The sequence below is a fragment of the Emiliania huxleyi genome (assembly GCF_000372725.1).
Source record: "Emiliania huxleyi CCMP1516 unplaced genomic scaffold EMIHUscaffold_4, whole genome shotgun sequence".
Taxonomy (NCBI): Eukaryota; Haptophyta; order Isochrysidales; family Noelaerhabdaceae; genus Emiliania; species Emiliania huxleyi.
The window spans coordinates 1,922,529-1,944,225 of record NW_005198966.1 but is presented as its reverse complement, the minus strand read 5'-3'; the positions used below and the strand labels follow the sequence as shown (position 1 = coordinate 1,944,225).

The window sequence follows — 21,697 nt, the reverse complement described above, 5'->3', positions numbered from 1 at the left end:
AGGCGCTTCCACAGCCAGACGATGGGAAGGACCCCTTGCAGCTGCGCAGTCACCACGCTGTACGCGTTGGTCGGAGCCTAGGGCCGACGACTCGTGCTCTCCACGACTCGGGCTTGCGGCGCCCGCTCGTCTACACCGAATTTGCAGCCTCCGGCGCGCGGCACGTGCCTAACAGAGCCATCGCAAGTGACGGCGAGGGCATGCGATACCACAGCGGCACCGCTGTGTGCCATCGAGATCCGTTGGCGGACGAAGAAAGCCGAGCCCAAGGCCGTCGTCCTCTAAGCTGTACCAGCCGGAGCTGCCGCCACCCACTCGCCCAAAGTGTTGCGGCTCACTCTCGCGCCTGCGGTCCCAAGTGACATGCAGGGTGGACAAGGGCCGTGCACGACTCGCGGTGCGGTATGTGGGAAGAGCACCTAAAAAGCACGTCCTTGCGTTCAAGACATGTCGAGCGATGCACTGGTCGGTATCTCAAGGCGTTGCCAGAGCACGATGGGCAAAGGCCGTGCCCCGTCGGCGTGGGCGAGCACCTTGCAGGGAGACTCCCTGTGAGTGAGTGCGCTAGCCAAAGCAGGGAAGCGGCGTCGAGGCGGCGGCGCACGTATTCGGCGGTCGCACGTGCGTGCTCCGCGGCCTTTGCGGGTGTGAAGTGGATCCCCGAGTTGAGGACCAAGACATCGTGTGGCTCGAGCACCCTGTGGGCGCGCACGGTCGGCCCGAGCGGCTCACACCTCTGGACGCACCAGACGCGGCCAGCCGGGATCCCAGGGCTAGAGTGAGCAAGGGTTGATGGTACCCGTGCAGCTTCTCGAGCGCCTCGCGCGCGTGAAGGTAGTAGGGCTTCGTCTCGCTCCCAACCTTGCGCTCGTTGCGAGATGCCCTCGCGTAGCAGACCTGCGCAGCGGTGAAGTCGAGGGAAGAGGATGTGGCACCCGTCTACTCTGCCAGCCCGGTGACAGAGTGATTGCTCTCTGGAGGCGATTAGCTCAGCAAACCAGCGTGCCGGTCGTCCGGTGCACGCTGCACATCGGAAAGTACGGATGAAACCTGCGACGCACCAGGAAGCTCTCAGAGCGCGAGCGTGGCGGCTTGGCGGCCGCCGAAGGCGGACTTTTCGGTGCGCGGCAGCGAGCAGGATCCTGGAGACGCCTGTCAAGCGGCGGGCGGGCGGCGAAGGGGGCTGGAGCATTGTACCTCTCGCCTCCTCCGCGCGTCTCGAGAGGGTGCAGGGTGCGTCAGGGCAGCGGGCCTGGCGGCCGCCGAGTCCGCCGACCACGTATCGGCTCCAGCCCACGACGCAGCTCGTCATGTCGGCGTACCAAAAGTACATCTGCGACGGCAGCGTCGCTTGCTCACAGCTGGTGGCCCAGGATCGCGTGTGGGTGGGGTGGGCGCGCTCCTGCGAATCGCCCGCCAGAAAGAGCGTCCGGTTGGCGAGGAGCTGGAGCAGGCGGAGGATGATTGGATTTCTCTCCTCGCACCCGTTGGCCTTGCGCGACGGGACGGGCGGCGCGTGGGCGAGGCCCGTGAGCGCGCTGCTCGCGCGTTGGAGGGTGCCGGCGAGCATGCAGGTCTCCATACACACACAACAAAGTTGTGTAGAACCACAGCCTGACGGAAAACTTGAGCGTGACGCTTGTTACTTGATTTTGTGCTTTCTTTTTCTATGCCCGGCTGGCTCGCCATGGTGTCTCTGGATCGAAGAAAGGAAAAACAACGTATGACCCTCAGCGGAGCTGCGAATAGGACCGCCGCAACCCGCAAGCAAGCGGCCTAAAAGTTTAAGGTAGGTGTTGCTGCGGTACCTCTCTCTCTCTCTCTACTTGCTGCGCAAAAGGGGTCGGACACAGGGCGCAGCTCATGCTAAGAGCTAGAAGGGGAGCTAGAGAGAACAACCACCTGTCCCGTTATTGCGTACCACCAACACCACAAAAGCTCTCTCTCTCTCTCCCTGCTTGCTCCTCACTCAGGGGGTGGCGGATAAGGTGACTGATACACCGTCGCAAAACTGCAAATTTCTGCGTCGTACGGAGATGCATCCGGTTTGGGTATTCCTACCGGCGGATAGCAGGTAAAAACGCTAAGGTGGGTTTCGAACCAGCCCCCGCAGCCCGTCTGGGTGTTTGCGCCGAGTCTCGAACTGCGGGATTCGAACTCAGTACTACGACCCATGCGGAGTTTTGCGCGGTGTGTACGTGGTGTACGTGGCTGGGTTCACAGCGATTGTAGGGAAATGGAGGGAACACTTGACGGTCGCGGCCTTCCGACTCGGCCTCCGCCTCACTGGCACTATTGTAGCCCTGGCCGGTGCGCGTGCGGAGTTGAAGTTCCGGAGTGAAAATTCGAACGCGTTCTCTCACGGTGACCAAAAAGTGTCCACCTCAGAGGCACCTCCGGAGGCAGGCCGCCGCACGCCGGCGACACAGCTCCAGCTGTCGAACTGACCCGCAGCTCCTCTCAGAGCGGGAACTGTGACGAAAGTTGACTGAGGCGGTTGTCAGTGAATCATCATACGGAGATCACATGGTGGCTCTCTCATGACGGGAGACCGACCGACCACTCCTGGGTGGCACCCAGCCATCGAGTGTATCCTGGCTGTGGTCCCACACCCACTGGTGTCCATCTCAGAGACCGCAGGAGGTCATGAGGATCGATGGGAGTGCCAACCCCACAATGCCTAAAAACCCAGCCCAGTATCAGTCACCTTTAAAGCCGTGTGCCACCGTCGCGCTATCCGGATAGCGAGCCGTACACAACCGATCACCGTCGCACTACACGGCTGAACTGTACGCGCGTCTGTGAGGCAGCTCGATATCTTCATCCGGCACGACAAGACCACACACGGACAGTGTCACACAGATACGTAGAGTACAGCAAAGAAATCTTCGACACAAAAACCCTCCTCGCTCCTCGTACGTCCTCGTCCTGTGGGCGCGCGCGTCAGGCTTCCGGCACGCCTACCAGCATCCGCTTCCTACAAACGAAACGCTGCGAATCAACGGACCTGCAGACACAGCTGTGAGCAGCCCAGCATCCGCTGGCCTGCGGCGGTCGTCCTCCCGCAGCTGCCTCGCCGCCTCCTTCATACGCGTCGGCAGGGACGACCTGCGGGAGGGGGGGGGGGGGGGGGGCGAAATTTTTTCGGGGTAAGTGGGTGGGGGGGGGGGGGGGGCCCACCCCCGGGGGCGGCCCAAGGGGGGGGGAAAACTCCTCCCTGGGGGAAGCTTCCCCAAAAGGGCCGGGGGAAGGAACCGGCCCCCCCCCCAAAGAGGAGGGGCCTCTGGCTGCTTCCCTTAGCAGAAGGTCGAGGAGGACCTAAGGGAAGCAGAAGTAGAGAGGTGTGTGAGAAGGCCAAGGCGCGCTTCTCCCACACGCTATGATGTGTGGGGCGGCGAGGCTTGCGTGCGGGGGAGGGTCGCATCATTAGGGGGAATGTGTGATCCCAAATTGCCCATGTGTGTGTGCGCCGAAGGGCCCCGACACACACTAGCGCTGTGACGTGTCGCGGCGCCTGCTCCGACACCCTCGCCTCCCTCGCTGCGTCTCGCTGTGCAGTCTCGGAGGAGAGGTCCTGCCCGAACGACAACCGCCGGAGCCTCCGCTCGCGGCTCCCCTCCGACAGCCGAGGCGAGCGAGGCGAGCTGCTACCCCCCGAGGAAGCGGTCCTCGACAGACTCCCGGAGGACATGCCGGAGGTTGCTGGCCGAGATCGTGTCAGAGCGAGTCGAAGGTGCAGCGGCAGGTCTGCCTCGGCGAGGTGCTTATCGGTGTACCCCAAGCTCGTATAGTCGTTCCTCTCTGCGAGGTCAAGCCCGAGCGCGATTCCAGCGTCGGACGAGTCCCTCTCGGACCGCTCCGATCGAGAGTCTCTCTCGGCCCGCTGTGGTGGCGGCGAGGGCGGCGGCGGCGAGGGCTCCGATCGAGAGTCCCTCTCCGATCGAGAGTCCCTCTCCGATCGAGAGTCCCTCTCCGATCGAGAGCTCCGCGATGCGATCGACGATCGCCGAGAAAGCTGGCCTTCGGGCGAGATCTTGAGCTTTCCCTCTTGGACCAATCGACGATCGAGATTCGCGGCCTGCGCGTGTACCGAGGAAACGCAACCCATCGATCGATGCGTGGCCGTACAGTCGTAGCGGTACAGTCGTAGCGGCGCCGTCTTATCAAATCAGGTGGATTCGCCGTCTGATCGCCGTCCAAGATGCAAGAAGAATTGTCCGGCGGCGTCTGATTCACACACACACACACACACACACAACTCTAACACTCACACATCATTTGGGGCCTGGAGCCCTGTATTGCTAAAAATCTCTCTCTCTCTCTCTCTCTCTCTCTCTCTCTCTCTCTCTCACACACACACACACACACACACACACACATGCACACACACACCCTTCCCCTTCCCCCTCAAGAAAGACCTTCCCAGGGGCGAGGACACGCGCAGGCCGCACCTCTAGCGACGGCAAGCCCACAGAGTGGGAGACTCCTACCACCGCCCCTGCCACATTCCGTCGAGCTGGTGGGCAGCCTCCTTCCTGACAGACCAAGCAAGCGAACCGGCTGGCCACGTACATGGCGGCCGTGCTCGAGTACCTCACGGTTGAGGTGCTGGAGCTCGCGGGGGCAACGCGGCGCGCGACAACAAGAAGCCGCATCGCGCCGCGGCACATCTACCTCGCGTGCGGTTGGGACGAGGAACTCAACAGCATGCTCTGGGGGAGCGCGGCCACATCGCGGGCGGCGGTGAGCTGCCGCACATCCACAAGAAGCTCCTCCCCTCTCTCGACGACGTCGATGCGGAGAGATTTGCGCGGGCGGCGAGGGCGGCGCGGGCGGCGAGGGCGGCGAGGGCGACGCGGAAAAGGGCGGCGAACCTCTTCTTGCACCCACACCCGCCATACCACCCGCAGACTTCACGGATCACGCGTTCACGCCGGTCCGTGCACGACGGCCGCCTCGCCCTCAAGTACGACGAGCTCACCGACCTCGACTGCCTCGTCGCGACCCTGTCGGTGGACCCGGTCTAAGTCGCACGAGGAGTGACGACGACGCGGTGGAACCTTCCGATAACCTTTCTCGGTCAAGTCGCACTGAGGAGTGGCGCTCGAGGACGTGGATCGTGGTGGCGCACTGCGAGAACGAGATCGAGGTCAAGTTCCCGATCATCGGCGACGCGGGCCGCTCCATCTCGACCGCGTACGGCATGATCGACCCGGGCAACAAGCCCTGCACCGTCTACAAGTACAAGCCGGAGCTGACCCCCGGGTCAATCAATCAAGGCCGGCAAGTCGCCGGCTAGGTCGCCGGCGAAGCGCAAGTCCATCCAAGTGTGGCTCAACGGCAAGGAGAGGAAGAAAGGGTTAGACGGCCAGAAAAACGGATCGCCCGCGCTCAGAGCGGTGACAAGAGTAATTCGGGAAGCACGATTTCTTCTTTGTGGTGCTAGTTCGTGCCAGTCTGCTGTGAGAGGGTCTTGTCTTCGTAGAATTCTTCTTTGCTCTCAGCCCTTTTGAAAATGGTTGCCTCTGAAGCCGACCTGCTCGCGCGCCCCCGCACGGAGCTGCAGCTGCTCGCGAAGCAGCACGGCATCAAGGCGAACCGCAAGTCCGAGATCATCGCCAAGGAGGTGCACGCGCGGCTCACCCTGCTGGACACCTCCGTCCCCGGCGACGAGAGGCGCGACAAGGAGAACGCCTTCAAGGCGCGGCCGGCGCCCAAGAACGTGCTCGACTCGGCCGGCGACCTCGGCGTGCCGCGGGTGCAGAAAAAGAAGTCCACCCAGGTGAAGGAGTTCCGCCTCTCCGAGGGGCGGCGACGCTCCGCGCGCATCAGCCTCTCGACGATCTCGGCGCCGTCGCTCATCGAAGAGTCGCCTGCGCCGGTCGACGCCCCGCCGCCGCCCGCGCCGGAGGACGAGCAGCCGCCTCCTCCGATCGAGTCACCGGCCGTGCGCAAGGGGCGCAAGGGCGCGAGGACGCCGGGCTCCGTCCGCTGGGCAGACGACGTCTGCTCGCCGTCTCCGTCGCGCGACCGGCTGCACAAGGTGGCCAAGGCGATTGGTGACGAGGCGGACGCCGAGGAGGCGGCGGAGGAGGGCGCCGCACCAGCCGACAGGGAGATGGCAGAGGTCGAGGCGTCGGCCGACGAGCCCCCCCCAGAGGAGGCCGAGGCCGAGATGGGAGAGGCGGAGGAGGCTGCGCAGGCGGGGGAGGCTGCGCAGGCGGAGGTTGCAACCGAGGCCGGAGAGAAGCCGGCGGAGGAGGCGGCGCCGCCACGGGCTGCGCAGGAGGGCGGCGTGGGCTCCGAGTCCGGCGAGCAGCAACCTTCCGAGGAGCTTGCGGCAGCGACCTCTGCCCCTCCGGCCGGCCCCCCGCCGGCCGCCCCTCTCGTTGCCCCTGCGCCGGCCGCGGCGCCGGCCGCGGCACCGCCGGTCGCACCGCCGGTCGTCCCCGCGCCCGCCGCCGCTCCTGCACCAGCTGTGCCGATGCCGCGACTTGCCGCCGCGCCAGCCAAGCCGCCGCCAGCAGCCAAGCCGCCGCCAGGTGCCAAGCCGCGGCCTGCGCCAGTCAAGCCGGCCCCTTGGGCGGCGGCGCCCCGTGCTGCGGTCCGCGAGCCGCAGCGCAGCAAGCGCGCGCTGCCTCGCGTCGCTGCTCTCCCCGCCGACGTGCGCTCACCCAGCAATTCGCACACAAACACACACCGCCACCCTCTGCCCCAAGGCCCTTCCCCGTCCGTGCCCACCTAGCCCCATCGCTCGGCCTCTGCAGGTGCTCGCACGCCGAGTCGTGCCGCGGCAGATGCCGCCGCCGCCACAGCCGCTGCCGAGGCGCAAGGCGGCGGCGTCCTTCGGAGGGCGAACCGCCGACCGCTTCGCCGAGCTGTACAAGGCTCCGGCGGGGCCATCGGTGGGCACGTACGGCGTCTGCGCCAAGCCAGGCGCCACCCCGATCGGCAGACGCAACAAGGCGGTGCTGCCGTTTGCGGTGGGGAAAGAGGTCTGCGAGCGCTTCGCTGGAAAGGACACCATCTACGCCACCTCGGTCGCGCCGCCGCCGAGCGCGTACGAGGCTGCGGCGCACGACGCGCAGGGCAGCGGCGCAGTCGGGTCGACGTCGATGTCGGTGCCCGCTTTCGACAAGGCGGGCACGGAGCGTTTCGCCGGGCAAGACTCGATCTACGCCACCTCGGTCGCGCCGCCGCCGAGCGCGTACGAGGCTGCGGCGCACGACGCGCAGGGCAGCGGCGCAGTCGGGTCGACGTCGATGTCGGTGCCCGCTTTCGACAAGGCGGGCACGGAGCGTTTCGCCGGGCAAGACTCGATCTACGCCACCTCGGTCGCGCCGCCGCCGAGCGCGTACGAGGCTGCGGCGCACGACGCGCAGGGCAGCGGCGCAGTCGGGTCGACGTCGATGTCGGTGCCCGCTTTCGACAAGGCGGGCACGGAGCGTTTCGCCGGGCAAGACTCGATCTACGCCACGTCGGTCGCGCCGCCGCCGAGCGCGTACGAGGCTGCGGCGCACGACGCGCAGGGCAGCGGCGCAGTCGGGTCGACGTCGATGTCGGTGCCCGCTTTCGACAAGGCGGGGACGGAGCGCTTCGCCGGGCAAGACTCGATCTACGCCACGTCGGTCGCGCCGCCGCCGAGCGCGTACGAGGCTGCGGCGCACGACGCGCAGGGCAGCGGCGCAGTCGGGTCGACGTCGATGTCGGTGCCCGCTTTCGACAAGGCGGGCACGGAGCGCTTCGCCGGGCAAGACTCGATCTACGCCACGTCGGTCGCGCCGCCGCCGAGCGCGTACGAGGCTGCGGCGCACGACGCGCAGGGCAGCGGCGCAGTCGGGTCGACGTCGATGTCGGTGCCCGCTTTCGACAAGGCGGGCACGGAGCGCTTCGCCGGGCAAGACTCGATCTACGCCACGTCGGTCGCGCCGCCGCCGAGCGCGTACGAGGCTGCGGCGCACGACGCGCAGGGCAGCGGCGCAGTCGGGTCGACGTCGATGTCGGTGCCCGCTTTCGACAAGGCGGGCACGGAGCGCTTCGCCGGGCAAGACTCGATCTACGCCACGTCGGTCGCGCCGCCGCCGAGCGCGTACGAGGCTGCGGCGCACGACGCGCAGGGCAGCGGCGCAGTCGGGTCGACGTCGATGTCGGTGCCCGCTTTCGACAAGGCGGGCACGGAGCGCTTCGCGGACGACCATTCTATCTACCGGAAGGGCTTGCGCAAGTCCACCGTCGGCGCGCACCAGTGCCTTGATTTGGGTGGGCACCCGTGGTCTCTGCCACTGCCGCGAGTCGCGCGTCGTTCACCCGCTCGTCGTGCGCCGTAGGCAATCGACGACCCCTTGGCCGCGGCGCCGAGCTCAAGGCTGCCCTGAAGTCCATCTCGGATCGGATCGGCCCCCGCGAGTAGCCCGCGAGTAGAGGAAGACAGCGTTGCTCAATGTCGCTCCAGCCACGCGCCCAGCGCAAGCTTCGACAACGCGGCTCCAGGCTCTGCAGATGCGTTCCCTCTCCTCCAGGGCGGCGCGAGAGGATTCCCATGCAAATCGACGAACGGACACCGGTTGCCCGCCGACTCTTGTGTTGTTGTGTGGAGAGAGTCCAGGCTGCCGCCCCCGATCAGTGTGATCTCTCCACGAGAAGCAGGCGGGACTCTCGTGTGGAGAGTCGCCGCTCTAACGAGTGGGCAGGAGGGGATTGAGGCGTGAGGGGTCCAACTGTGTGCTGTGGTCTGTGCGTTGCCCACGGCGACACCGCGCGCAGAGCGCGGTGGCCGGCGACCGTCTAGCTACACGCGTGGAGTTCCGTCTCTGGACTCTGCCCGTGAGCCGTGTGTGTGCCGGCGGTCGGCGCGCGCGGTGGTGCTGGTGGACGGGGTCACGGCGATATGTTAAAATTCACAGCACCTGGGCTAGTTCCATTTCACTGTGGCACAGCTCGCGTTACAAAACCTTGATTTTGACCATTGCGCGAAAAAGGTACATCTCGGTGCCTTCCAGAGGCAGCTGCGACCCCGCCGAGTGGACGGGGGGCACTCGGCAGGTGGCCCGCAGTGCCCCCGTCCACTCGGCGGGGTCGCAGCTGCTTCTGTGCGTCCTGGGGAGGGACAAAATTGTCGCCGCCGGAGACGACTCGACGCCGCTGAGATTGGAGATCAAGCTCTGACAGGTCGCACGTCGCTCCTTTGACGCCGACGTGACTCACCCGTGCAGATCACATCAGGACACGGTCTCGACGCGCTCGGTACGACGCCTGCGACCCGTCTCGGGTCAGGTGGCACGACGCTCATCGCGCCTGCCAGCGCTGCCGTACAGGTTGCCACGACGAGGTCGAGCACGCTTCTATACGCTCGCCGAGCCTTCCTTTCCATCCCATTAGGCAGCCTGGGAACGGTGGCGATCAGAGGCAAAGACTACGAGGGGTGGTGGAACCACATGTCACGGCTACTGCCGGCTCGACCCCACGATAGCCTCCGAAGGCTGACTTTGAGGCACCATCATCGGACGATGTCGACGAGTTGGGTCGCTCTCGCGGTAGCCAGATGACCTCCCATGCTAGTACCATCGGCTAGGGCCGCAGGAAGCGCGGGGGAGGGCGCTGGGAGCAACACGGAGCTCCGTTGGACGTTTTCAAGATTAGCGTGTCAGAGTGAAATGGAACTAGCCTTGTGCGACTTGCCCTTGCCGTTGCCCCCTCGTCTGGCTCTGCCTCTCCGCTCTCGTTCAAGTAGTGACTTGGATGGGTCGGGGCGCCGTCGGTGTCACGACGCGCACACAGAAATCGGAATGGATAAGAGTGTCAGTGAAGAGACCCGTCGCCGTCCCGCGTCCGCAGCGCGCAGGCTCAGGCCGTGCAAGTGCATACGGCTCTATCCTCTTAGAGAAAAGAAAGACGCAAGACGACGCCGACACCGCTCGCAATGTCTCTGGACCTTCGTGAAGGGACGGTAGATTGTTGCGGTGATACCCACGTAATCCTCGCACGGAAGCACGCTTGTTGCGGCTGATTTCACACTCGACAGGTTGTCACAGCGGGTGGCGTCAACGGCCGAGGAGCAATGTTCCAGGAGCGCGGCTTCGGCGCCGCGCTGTTACGGCTCCAAGCTGTCCGCCCATCCACCCGGGCCTGCCCAGCGCGCGGCGCTGCTGCTGCGGGGCGACTTGGCGCACCTCGTCGGGCACCACCCGCTCCACTCGCATGTATTGCCCCTCGTACACATTGACATTCTCCACCACAACCTTGAGCCCCGAGCGCTGGCCGCCGCCGCGAGAGGGCTCGAAGGAGCGTACCCTCGAGGCCAGGCCAGTGAACTCGACCATGTGGCGAGCCCTGGAGATGCCGAGTATCGGCTGCAGACGAAGGCTGCCTTGCATCGCTGGCTTGGTTCTCACGTCGAAAAACAAAATAAGAAGCGGGATCGCGAGCGTGGAATAGGACCGCCGCAAGCGGCGTGGCGCGGAGCGGTTGAGCGTCCCTCCGGGGGCCCCTCTGCGCCGGGGAGGCGTTGTTGGCGGCTAGGACGCAAGCGTCCGTCGCCGTTTTCAAACTCGGGGCCCACTCCGCTACGCTCCGACCCGAATTTATTTGGGGGCCATGAAATTTAAGGTGTTGCTGCGCAAAAGGGGTGGCGCGCGGGCGCGCGCGTGCGGGCGTCGAGCGCGGAGCTGCAAACACAATGACGTCGGAAAGCTCTGCATCAAGTATACAGTAGGCTCTAAGCACGGAACCAGAGCGCGAAGTATCCTCTCCGCCCCGTGCAAACGAGTGGCGAGGGCCGGGGAGGGCGCACGCGTTCGCGTGGGAGGCGGGGCGAGGTGCCGCAACGCGGCGCCGCGCGGCGGAGCGCTCAGTCGCGGCACGCGTCTCGACCCAGCCTCGGAGCTCACTAGGGATCACACCACATAGTCCTCTCCACCGCTGATCGCAGCCGTCGCAGCCAGGCTGGCCGATCAGCCGCCGGCAGCCGGGAGAGGCGCTCGAGCCCTCAGTGCTCCACCACCTCGGCCGGAATGCCCACGGCGGCGAGGTTCGTCACCACCTGCTCGGCCGGGAGGTCGCTGACGAAGCACTGGCCCTCGCCATCGCCAGGGAAGGTGGCGATGGATGACGTCAGGCCCGCCTTCTTGAGGAACAGCTCGATCGGCGCGACGTAGCGCTTCTCAGACGAGATGGAGACGCAAGTGAACGCGGTCGTGCCGTCGACGAGCCGGGCGCCGTCTGCGGCCTCGAATCGCTCGACCGTGGCGTCGGGGTCGTTGGCGGCAGGGTAGTGGTCGGTGATGAAGGAGACGACATCGCCTGAGGGGACAGTGATGTTGCCGAAGAGTCGTTCGAGGACGTTGACGATCACGCGCGCGGTGTGGAGGTTGCAGCACGAGATGACGTACCCTTTGATGTCCTTAACGTCCGTGGTGGAGCCGTAGAGCTTCTGCCCGATGTCCTGGTCGACGGTGCGGTTGGTGCCGCTGAAGAAATGGAGCCTCTCGCCCTCTTCGATGATGCTCTCGCTGACGAGCTCCTTGGTGAATTTGGTCTTGTTCTCGTGCGTGTCGGTCCCTTGCGACATGGGCAGGTTCACAATGAGGCACGCGCCCGAGTGCTGCCCGTTCAGCACAATGCCTCCGGTGTCCATAAGCCTAGGTGCGCCAACCACTCGTCGAATGACTCGACAGCGATAGGGCGTTCCGAGTTGGTGAAGTCGGCCTCGCCGGTGATGAAGAGCTCGGGGAAGGCCATGCTGTCGTAATGCTCTTCAAACTCAGAGATGGCGCTCTCGCCACCCTCCACCCGGACAACCGGATCCCTGGGCGCCGCCCGGCCGCCGGCCGTTGCGAGCGCCGCCTCGATGGAGCTCTGCAGATCCGACGACGGCAGAATGTTTGCAAATCCGGAGCTCGTCTCCTCGCTCTCATCTTGCGCCGCCGCGTGTTGGCTCGCCGCGGGGCCCTGGTCCTCGGACAAATCTTCGTCGTGCTCGATGGTCGGGAAGGTGACCTCGACGGTGTTGGCAGGGGACATGCTATCCACCTGCGCCTCGGTGAGATTGAAGACGAGCCGCAGCTGCTCTGCGTCCCATCCGCCCTCCGTGCGGTACGGCCTCGGCCCGTACCGGCGTCGGACGTCGGGACGAGGCTCCCCAGACGGGTCCTTATCCGCCTCGTCGACTTTGCGTGCCAGCCAGTTGAACGCTTCTCGCACCACCTTTGGTCGGACCGTCCACTTCTTGTCTCCACCGCCTTTGGTCCGCTTTAAATAGAAGACGACGCCGCTGTGCGCCGGATCCAGAGGAAACTTGGTGAGCTTGGTCACCTTGTTTGGCACAACAACAGAGTGCATCTTCGACAGCACACCGCCGTGCTTGAGCACCTTGAGCTGGGATGGCCATCCGCAGCAGCTGTATTTCGCCTGCTTGGACTTCGAGGCGTCGCGAGACCAGTAGTCGCGAAAGACTTGCGGCAACCCTTCGTCGTCGAGCGATGGCAGATGCATCAGGTTCTCCTTTGAGAATTTCAGGATGTTCAGTCGTCGCTCGTCGTCGCTGAGCGGGCTGTAGCAGCGAGTGCACAGCCACTTACCGTGATAGCGATCGAGCAGATCGTCCGGCCGGAAAACCACGTACCGCTGCTGCTCGTTGTCCCACTTTTTCTCGAGCCATCCGGGCGGCTCCTTGCCCGGGCTGCCGTCGACGCACTTGAGCGTCGTCATCCAGTCCGGCCGAATCTCAGCGCACGCGGCGCACCGCCGCGGAACGGAGAGAGCTCGCTGCTTCTGTTCCCACTCGCTCGCGAGGAGGTCGAACCGATCGCAAAAATAGGCCTCCTCCGACCAGCTGCCATCGCGCTCGTAGCCAAACAGCTCGGCGTTGTCCCGTCGTGTTGTTGGGATGCGGGGAAGTTTCGCGCGCCATCTTCGGAACCGCTGAAAAACACGGTCCCAGTCGCCCGGGCTCTCCGAATCGAACGGCTTGTCGGGGTCGATGATCGCCGCGAAGCGCGCCTTGAGATCAGCCCACTCGGCATACAGAGGAGACGAGCGGATCGCTCGCCCGGCATGCTGTGGCGGGCACTCCTCTCCAAGCAGGGCCATCGCGCGCTCAAGCCGGTCCAGCCGTTCACGCATGGGAAAGTCGTCCGTCGTGTACGACGACCGTGGGAGGGGGCGGCCTTCTGCCCGCCACCGGTTCCTCGCTGCAATGATCGCTCGCTCCAGCGGACGCGATCTGTCAGATGCGTCGACCGCAATTCCCGGAATCTCGGCCCTCACCACACCCGGCAACACAACTTCCCCATGCCGCAGGTAGACCTCGTACACCATCCGCCGAAGCCGAGCGGCCGGACTCTCCGCCGGAATTTGTTGGCGTGCTGTCGCATCGTCATCCGGCGGCTCCTCCTCTATGAGACGTTCGGGAGCACGCCCTGCCGTCGCTCTCGACGTGCGCCGCACACCTGCGCGGACAGTGGGAAGCCGTTTCCGTCATGTGTCCTCGTGTGCCCGGAGAGCCGTAAGCCGGCGCGCACCGGTGGCAGCGCAGGATGAGGCGGCAGCAGAGGAGGGTTGGGGCGCATTTGAAGGCGCTGGCCCCGACGCGCCATTGACTGGGTCGGGGTGGTTCCTCAACCCTCTGGTTTCTACAGTCAGGCAGGAAGAGTCTGAGCAAGGGGGGCGGATGGGGCTGGCTGCGTCAAGGCTACTCGGGCACGCAGCGCCTTGGCTTGGCCCCCGAGCGGACAGGCGGTCGACGACGCGCAGCATGGCGGTGAGCGCAGCCTGACGACGCGTCTTGATGGACGGATCCTTCTGCCGACTGACCAATTTCCTCCACCCCTCGATCAGCGGCTTCGTCACCAACATGCGCTCGAGAGGCGGAGCAGCCTCGATGCGATCCAGTTCGGTAGCTATCTTGTAGCGCAGCGCATCGTCAAAAGGCAGCTTGTTGCAGGCGTCGCGCGCCTCCCCGAGGTCACGCAGGAAGCTCTCCATATGTGTTGCAATAGACCCCCGAGCCGGTTGTTGCTGCACCGGCTGATCGAATGCAACGGCGGCGTGGTGGACGGGAGCGGCGGGGGAGCAGGGGGCGACGGCGAGGTTGCGTCCGGAGCCCGGCGGGTCGATCTGCATCGGCTGCACGTCGGCCACGTCGGCTTCTGCCAGCTCTAGCTGCTGGGCGGCGGTCGGCGTGGAGAATGGCAGTCCTGTTTGGGGCGCATTTGAGAGCGCTGGCCCCGCGCCGTCTGTTTGGTCGAGGTGGTTCCTCACCCCGGGTGTTTCTTCGTTCCGTCGGGGAGGCTCTGTGCAGGGCGCAGCGAGGGCCGTGGGGAAGGGGCCAGTGGGGCGATGGGCACAGAGGGGGCAATGATCCGATGTGTGGGCAGGTGTCTAGGTCTGGCTGTGTGGACAGCCAGCAGCGAGAGTAGGATGTGCTTAGTACCTGTGCACGAAGGACAGACGCGGGTCGGAAAGTCGAGACTGCTGACCGCTCCTCCATGGTCCCCCGCCGGTGGACGCCGAGTGCAGTCATCGGTATGCGGGAGGTGTGCTCAAGGGCTAGCGGGGCGGACGCGACGACCTGGCGTTGCCGTCGCGGAGGGCTCGGGTTCGAGTGAGCGCCGCCGGCGACGCGTCGTTGCGGCCGTGGCCGCGCGGGCCACCTGCATCGACGGGCTGCTTAGGGGGGGGGCGCCAATGATACGCTTGCCCGTCGGCAATCCATCCCGTGTTGGCTTCAATTGTACTTCTGTCTTGGCACCAGCTGATGGCTTGCCCGGCCGACATCACCCAGTTTGTGCACGGTATTCGGATTTTGCTATTTGCTCGTGTGGGGGTATATCGCAGATTTGTCAATGGTACCGCGTCTGCGACGCGGGCGCCTTGCGGGCAGAGCCCTTAGCCACCCTTTTATCTTGCGCGGTCAAAAAGCCGAGGTCGACTGCACTCCAAGTGCTCCAAGTCAGCGGCACTCCCCGGGCACACACTACTCGCTAGGAGCTGGCAGCAACGGTCTCCAAGCTCCTCACCTCCCAGCTTTTGAGCGCCCTTTCCTGAGCCGTCGAAACGGGCGGAATTCCTCCCGCATTGGCTTGCGAGTCCTCGCAGCAGCAGCAGGAGCAGCAACTCGGCAGCGGCGGCCGCCTGGGGAGCGCAGATGGCGGCGCAGGCGCAGGCGGCGGGCCGGCGGCGGCGGCACAGACGGCGGCGGCCACCCCCATCCAGACGCCGTAGGCATATGACTGTAGGGCCCCAGAAGGCTAGCTGGTAGCTTCATTTGTAGTTGTAGCACAGCCGCGGGTCCGCAGAGGTGGGGCGGGAGGGTTGAGAGAGAGACCCATGAGGCATGACCATCCCATGACACTGCATGGACCACAGCACACTCACATGCACATGTACATGTGCATGACATGCACATGCTCATGTCTTTGCATGGAATAGTTTTGTTATACCCTCATGGGGCACAAGAAAGAGGCTGCACGGCCTGTGTACGGTCTGTGCTGCTGTCGGGCTGGTCGGGCTGTCGGGCTGTCAGCGCTGCTGTCAGGCCACTGTGCGCTGTCGGGCTGTCGGGCAGCTGTCAGGCTGTCACGTTGGGGCCTGGCAGCGACGGAGCACCTCTGATGTCAGACTCTGCTGTCAGGCTGTCAGATACGTGCTGTCAGGCTGTCGGAGAAAGTGCTGTCAGCGCTGTCAGGCTGTCGGGCGCTGTCAGGCGCTGTCCGGGGGTTGCTGTCAGGCTGAGAGGCACACCCCGATCGGCCGAAGGTGGATGCAGAAGACAGACTCGTAATACGCAAGACATTTGTAGCTCCCTCAGGCGCCACTTGGCTTGGGCACGACACCGAAATACGCGACGTCTGGCCGACGCACTATGGATCGCGGGCGCGTATTTACATAACATGGCCGATCTGTACATTCTGGACACACTGCCAGATCAGCAGGCAGCCGAACTCGTACCCTCCCTAGCCCAAGTCGCTAACCCAGCGGCGCGAAAATTGTGCGATGTCGGCAAGCTCTTTGCCCGAGAGCTCCCTGGCCCTCTTGCAGGGCGTCTGCGACGATATCGCTGCGACGGGCAGCGGTGTGTTTGCCGCCGCACCGCGCCGCCCGCCACCGCGCTCCACAGTTCTCACCGTTCCCGGCGCCCTCCCGCGCAGCCTCGGATCGGCACTGGAAGCTGCTCGCGTTCCTGTGCCCTGAGGCGCTTCAAGGCGCCGCCGAAATTGTGGACCATCGAACCGTGCAGCGCGTGGTCGCGCAAGAGAGCCGCCGGGTCTTTCACCTTGTCAGCGCCTCGAGTGGCTCCAAGCGGGCGCACCCGCACGTGTGCCTGCCCAGCTTTTGCACGTGCGCCTCGTATTGCCACAAGGTCGCCACACGGCCGGACGCGCTCGCGTGCAAGCATGGGCTTGCCGTCTTGCTGGCCGAGGCTCTCGGACGCACGCAGTCCGCGGAGCACAGCGACGTGGCTTGGGCCAACAGCCTCTCGCACCACCTGCAGCTGGCGATGATTGACCATGGGAGCCACTGATGACGTGAGACAAGCTAAACGCGACCATCCCGCGATTGCTTCGAGAACACGCACATGACATCTGTCGGGCTCCTCGGTTGCTTGAATCGCCAATCGGCGCCAGCCCTTGACCCGCCGCGCCCCGCCGACCGCACCACGCTCTGCACAGTATGAGAGAACGAGGGACGTAGGCGTCATGCGCGGCGCGAGTGCCGTGAGGATCTGCCACAGCCCAGTGGGCGAATGATGGGCTCTGCCGACTATGATCGAGCGCGTCGAAGTGGTGTGAGCGTCGCACGGCTCTTACGTATGCCGAGTCGGAGGGTAACGCGTGAGTTTGTAATTGGGAAAGGGCTTCTCGGCGCTCTATGTGGCGTCGCAGAGCGGGTGAGCGGCGTCGGTAGTAACACTTCACGCGCAAAAGCATTACTCTACCGCCTCTCTGGCTCTGCTTTTGACCCCTCCCCTACCTCGGGCGCCGCCTCGATGGGTGCAGCTATCTCTGCCTCTGGCCCCTCGCCCTGCAGCTCCCCTCCCCCGGGCGCCGACTCGACAGGTGCAGCCACCGGCGGCGGCGCGGCCCCACCCCCGGCGCCTGGTTGTGGTTCGGCTCCACTGTCCTCGGTTGTTGCACCACCGTCCGCTTCGCCTGGAGCCTCCTCGCTGCCGGCACCGGCCGGTTCGCTCGCATCCGCAGACGCCTTTTGAGCCTCCTCAGACGCCGCCTCCTTGTCGCCCTCCGCCTCTTCCGCCTCCTCTCCGCCCTCCTCCTCCCGCTTCGCCGCCTCCGCGTCAGGCTCTGTCGTACCCTCTCTATGCCCATCCGCCTCGATCACTGCCTCTTGGGCCTCCCTTCCCTCCTCTGCCGCCTCCGCCTCTGCATCTTCCGCCTCGGTCTTGCCCGGCTCTTCTGCCACCTCGGGCTCGCCCAGTTCGCCCGCCTCTGTCTCTCCCGCGTCCGTCGGGGGGTCAATCACACTCTCCGTCTGCGCATCATCATGCTCAGCCTCCACGCGAACCGCGCCTGATTCGGCGCCTGATTCGGCCTCCGCATCTGTGCCATCGAGAGACGTTTCCTCCGTCACCGCCTCACCTTGCGGCGTCGCCTCGCCCCCGACATTTGCCGATCCTGGCGCCACCTCCTCGCCCACAGCTGCCACCTCAGTCTCGCCCACCACGGGCTCGCTACCTGCTCCTGGCACAACGTCTGAGACATCCACCGCCTCTGGTGCGTCCGCCTTTTGAACCTCTGTCGGTGCGCTGGCGGTTAGCTTGGCTATCTCCTCGCCCGCGGACCCGGGCCTGCCTAGCTCGCCTTCGTCCCCGCCAATAGACTCTGCTTCACCCGCAACCTCGATTACAGAAGCCGGAGAGCCAGCAGGTTTCATCGTGGCTGCGTCGCCCCCCTCCCCGTTGGGCTCATCCACGGCCAACGCACGTTGCGGCACCTCGGCCTCCATGGCCTCTCTGGCCTCCTCTGCCTCGCCGGTCACCTCGTTGACACGCTTTGCCTCCGTCTCGGCCTGTGATGGAGTTGGCATTGGCTCCGGTGCCTCCACAACCACGGCGGTCTCGCGAGCTGGCTCGCGCGGGGGAGCAGACTTGAGCAGCGGCGCAGCAGCAAGCGGCTGTTGGACAAAAGGCGCTGGTGGCGGGACCTATCCCACCATGGAAACGCTCAAGGAGTGAAAGAACCGTGCGATCCTGGCCCATGCGCGCCTGCTGGGCTCCATTCTCTTGCTCCTCGGCAGCAGTAGCGGCGTTGGCGCAAGAATGCGCAGAGGGATCTGAAGCCTGGGCGGTGGGTTCGGCGACCGGAGGCTCTGCAAGTGCGGCTTCGCCAAGCAGGGCTACTTGATGCTCCATCTGTCGCAGTTCCAGTTCCTTGCCATGCAGCAGCTGCAGGGCAGGCAAGGGAGACTTGTTGGCCATGTCACGGAAAGTGGACTGCGGAGAGAGAAGATTGTGCGGCTAGTGGAGTGGGATCGGGAGAGTTGCCTGCGCGAGCACACGCTCGGCTGGCCCGCCTACGAGTGCAAAACGCAACCTCAGCAGCGCTACTGGCGTGCATCAGGCGGGTTGCGTGCAACCACCGTCGGTGGGCAGGGAGAGGAGCGAAGTTTCAAGATCTTCGCTCCCAAAGGCGAGCGCCGCCTGTAGCGAACGAGGACGGCGTTGACACCTAGCTCGTTGCCGAGGTGCTGCGTTCCGCTCGAGGCCTCGAGATCGGCCACGTGCTTGCGCTCCGCGTGCAGCTCGGCAAAGAGCGTTTGGACCACGGCCCCCTCCTTCTCCCGCCGTTCAGGGTCGGCCCTGCGCCACGATCGAGCGATCGCGAGAGGGGGCGTCAAACATCGGTGATTGGGGTATCTTGGTTGGGCGAACGGGCAGAGCCCACCCTTCACGCAGCTCGCGAAGCTCGTCTTGCAGGCGCTCGATGGTGGCACACTCGGGCTCGCCGCTGCGGGGTGCAGCTAGCGCCTCGCGCTCTACCGAGGTCCGCCGCGCCACCTCGGCCTTCAGCTCGGTCTCCTTCGCAGCGAGCGCCTCGCGGAGTGAGCTAACCTCGATGGACAGCTCCGCCTGCCGAGCCTACTCACCACGATTATCCCAATCAAATTCGAGCCCTCCTCTCGGCCAGGACGCTCTTGTGCACCGAGGCATCGCGAAGTCGAGAGACCACAAACTCCGCTGCCTTAGCGCGTCCGCCGCGTGCGCCCTCGCCGCCGGCACCCGCGAGGGCAGCGACCTGTGTGCGGTGTTGAGGCATCAGCCACAGGATCTGACTCGTGAGCGCGGCGTGCGTGCGTTGGGTCGGATACTAGAGTACATGGACATGGGTGGTTTCCGGTCCGATGCGCAGATTTCCTGTTCGTGCAGCGACGCCGTCTCGCGCTCAGCCCGCGCCGCCGCCTCAGACGCCGCCTCGCGCGCTCGTGCCTCAGCCTCGTACGCGGTTTTGGCAGCCACCTCTGCCTCCTCCCGTTGTTTCTTTGTGGCGATCAACTCGCGCTCGAGTGCGCCTATGGTTGAATGGGAGAGTCACACTCGAGAGAGGTTGGGGAAGACTCGTGTCGAAAAGGAGAAACTCTGCCCCAACGTCGAGAGGAGGCCTGATTTGCGCTCTGGGCGCGCGCAAGCCTCTCCCGCAGCATCGACACCTCCCGCGCGCGCTCAACCACGAACTGTTGCAGCTCGGCGGGCAGCGCGCCGCAGTTGCCGCCGCCGCCACTACTGCTGCCGAGGCTGCCGCCAAAGTCACTCTTCCCGTACCCACTCACCGCGCCCACCTTGCTTGCAGCTGCGGCATACTCGAGCTGAGCAAGCGAAGAACGAAGCTGTGCCACCTCCTCGTCTCGAAGGCGGCACGCCTAGCGTACAGATGCCATCAAGTCTCGCCACGCACCGCTTAGTACTCTGGCCGAGTGTGTATCTCAACCCTCTTGCTTCCAACGGGGCTAACTCCCTCGACGGCGCACCTGCGTCGCCGAGCGCGCCTCTGCCTCAGCGAGAAGCACTGCCTTGCCATCGTCGCGCTGCGAGAGAGCTAGTACCCGACGCTCGGTCTTACTGAGGCGCGCCCGCACCGCTAGCAGCTGTTGCTGCTGCGTAACGGCAACTGCCTCGAGCCGTGCCGCGCGCGATGACTCAGCCCCTGGGGAGCGACCAGCTGCGGCGGCAGCGGCAGCGGCATTCCGCCGCGCCTCGCGCCTCCCAAGGGGCGATTTGGGATGCTCCTCGGCATCGCGCACGGAAGCGCTCATCGCTCGGACCTGGTCGTGAAGCGTGTCGAGCTCATGCCGGATGGAGCTGCTACCCTGAACGCCCTTGTCTTTGCCAGCATCACCATCTCGCCACGGCGGAGGGGCACCTTGGAGGGGCGCTCTCGCTGGAGGTGGCACGTTCCCGAACGGGCCCTCAACAGGCTCGCCCTCGTACGATTCGCTCGTTCGCATCTGCTCCGAATCGCGTAGCGGCGGCGGTGGTGGCGGCGGCGGCCCTGGCGGCGGGGAAACGGATCGTGCAAAGAAGGCCTCGTTGGGCCGAGCGCCAGACTGAAGCTCAGCAGGCGGTCGGCGGACTGGGCTCGCGCCTTGAGACGAGCTGCTGAACCACGCGGTGCGTCCGTCATCGCGCGGCAGCCCAGCTGCATGAGCCTACGGTGGCGATGCGGCGGCGTGATGCGTCGCGCTCCCTGTTGGCGCAAGGTTGCAAGAGAGAGGCCTGAGCCCGTTGTCCTGCGGAGGATGCTCTCGCAGCCGCTGCCCTTTCAGCAGCAAGGCGCTCACCTAAGGCAGGATAGCGGTCGTGACGTCCGCGACCAGACTTGTCAAGGACCGGTCGGGTTTTGCGGGGGAGGGGGGGGGGGGCGGGAGAGAGATCGAGCGAGACTTCTAGGGCGTCTCGCCAGTGCAATCGACGGTCCAGACGCGGGAGTCAAAGCCAAATCGGACATTGTCGCCGTGGCGCAGCGGCTCACGCGTGTCGCGCAGGCGCACGTTGTTGAGGAAGCAACCGTTGAGCGACCCCAGGTCACGGAGAGCCGCGGTGCGGCCAGAGCCATCGACTTCGAGCATCGCATGTTCGCCTGTCGGACAGAAGGGCCAGATGCTGCACACAAACAGGCCCAAAGGAGCAGCTAATCTTTGCTCTCGGCAGCGGGTGGGAGGGTGGGTGGGTGTGGCTGGTGAGGGCTCGGCGTGCAATGCGTTCTGCTTCCGCTCTCCTGAGACCGATCGACTCTTGAGCACGAGGTCGGAATCGGGCCGGCGCCCAACCGTGTAGCAGCGCCCAGACTAGGCGGGACAGGGTGGACGGTTAATACAGGGATGCAAGCAGGCGGCCGTGCCTCCCCAGGCGGGGCGCCACCTCGAGGGGCAGTGCTGCCGTGTCACTCTTGAGGTAACCCCAGCCGGCGCTCGGGAGCGGTGGCTCCTGCGCCGCTCCTGGCAGCACGCCGCTGTCACCCTGCCGTCGCGAAATCATCGGCCGAACGGCCCCGGCAGGGGGCCGGGCCTGAACGTTGCTCAGCGGCAGCGTCGCGTTCACCGACGGGGTCGACCGTTTCCTTTCTGCGCCATTCACCCACCTCGTCATTCTTCTTTGGTGGGGATAGACCGGATAGTTGCTTCCCTGTGCGGTAGGTAGGAAATTTGCCGCGAGTCAGTGTACGCAGACCCCCTCTCCGGCAGGGAGCCG

At 65.4% G+C, this 21,697-nt stretch overlaps 6 protein-coding genes across 6 annotated transcripts; 3 read left to right on the top strand and 3 right to left on the bottom strand.

The window, feature by feature from the left end:
- Positions 1-4,572: 4,572 nt before the first annotated feature.
- On the top strand, positions 4,573-5,299 carry EMIHUDRAFT_196680 (hypothetical protein; the record flags this gene model as incomplete). Its single annotated transcript, XM_005770796.1, has 3 exons — positions 4,573-4,743; positions 4,911-5,021; positions 5,096-5,299. 3 exons carry the CDS (start codon positions 4,573-4,575, stop codon positions 5,297-5,299), a joined length of 486 nt encoding a protein of 161 aa, XP_005770853.1.
- A 216-nt stretch (positions 5,300-5,515) lies between these two features.
- EMIHUDRAFT_196679 (hypothetical protein) lies at positions 5,516-8,410 on the top strand (the record flags this gene model as incomplete). The annotated part of the gene is made up of 4 exons (XM_005770795.1): positions 5,516-5,881; positions 5,957-6,306; positions 6,827-8,259; positions 8,328-8,410. 4 exons carry the CDS (start codon positions 5,516-5,518, stop codon positions 8,408-8,410), a joined length of 2,232 nt encoding a protein of 743 aa, XP_005770852.1.
- A 964-nt stretch (positions 8,411-9,374) lies between these two features.
- EMIHUDRAFT_196678 (hypothetical protein) lies at positions 9,375-10,373 on the bottom strand (the record flags this gene model as incomplete). The annotated part of the gene is made up of 4 exons (XM_005770794.1): positions 9,375-9,383; positions 9,460-9,567; positions 9,932-10,087; positions 10,170-10,373. 4 exons carry the CDS (start codon positions 10,371-10,373, stop codon positions 9,375-9,377), a joined length of 477 nt encoding a protein of 158 aa, XP_005770851.1.
- Positions 10,374-15,887: 5,514 nt separating this feature from the next.
- On the top strand, positions 15,888-16,519 carry EMIHUDRAFT_196674 (hypothetical protein; the record flags this gene model as incomplete). The annotated part of the gene is made up of 3 exons (XM_005770793.1): positions 15,888-15,959; positions 16,036-16,069; positions 16,146-16,519. The coding sequence occupies 3 exons, from the start codon at positions 15,888-15,890 to the stop codon at positions 16,517-16,519; spliced, it is 480 nt and encodes a 159-aa protein (XP_005770850.1).
- Positions 16,520-16,929: 410 nt separating this feature from the next.
- On the bottom strand, positions 16,930-20,454 carry EMIHUDRAFT_196673 (hypothetical protein; the record flags this gene model as incomplete). Its single annotated transcript, XM_005770792.1, has 12 exons — positions 16,930-17,019; positions 17,416-18,126; positions 18,194-18,241; positions 18,314-18,445; positions 18,592-18,811; positions 18,897-19,081; positions 19,155-19,247; positions 19,469-19,521; positions 19,599-19,683; positions 19,780-19,869; positions 19,978-20,153; positions 20,370-20,454. The coding sequence occupies 12 exons, from the start codon at positions 20,452-20,454 to the stop codon at positions 16,930-16,932; spliced, it is 1,968 nt and encodes a 655-aa protein (XP_005770849.1).
- A 438-nt stretch (positions 20,455-20,892) lies between these two features.
- EMIHUDRAFT_196672 (hypothetical protein) lies at positions 20,893-21,595 on the bottom strand (the record flags this gene model as incomplete). The annotated part of the gene is made up of 3 exons (XM_005770791.1): positions 20,893-21,086; positions 21,240-21,294; positions 21,368-21,595. The coding sequence occupies 3 exons, from the start codon at positions 21,593-21,595 to the stop codon at positions 20,893-20,895; spliced, it is 477 nt and encodes a 158-aa protein (XP_005770848.1).
- Positions 21,596-21,697: the final 102 nt, after the last annotated feature.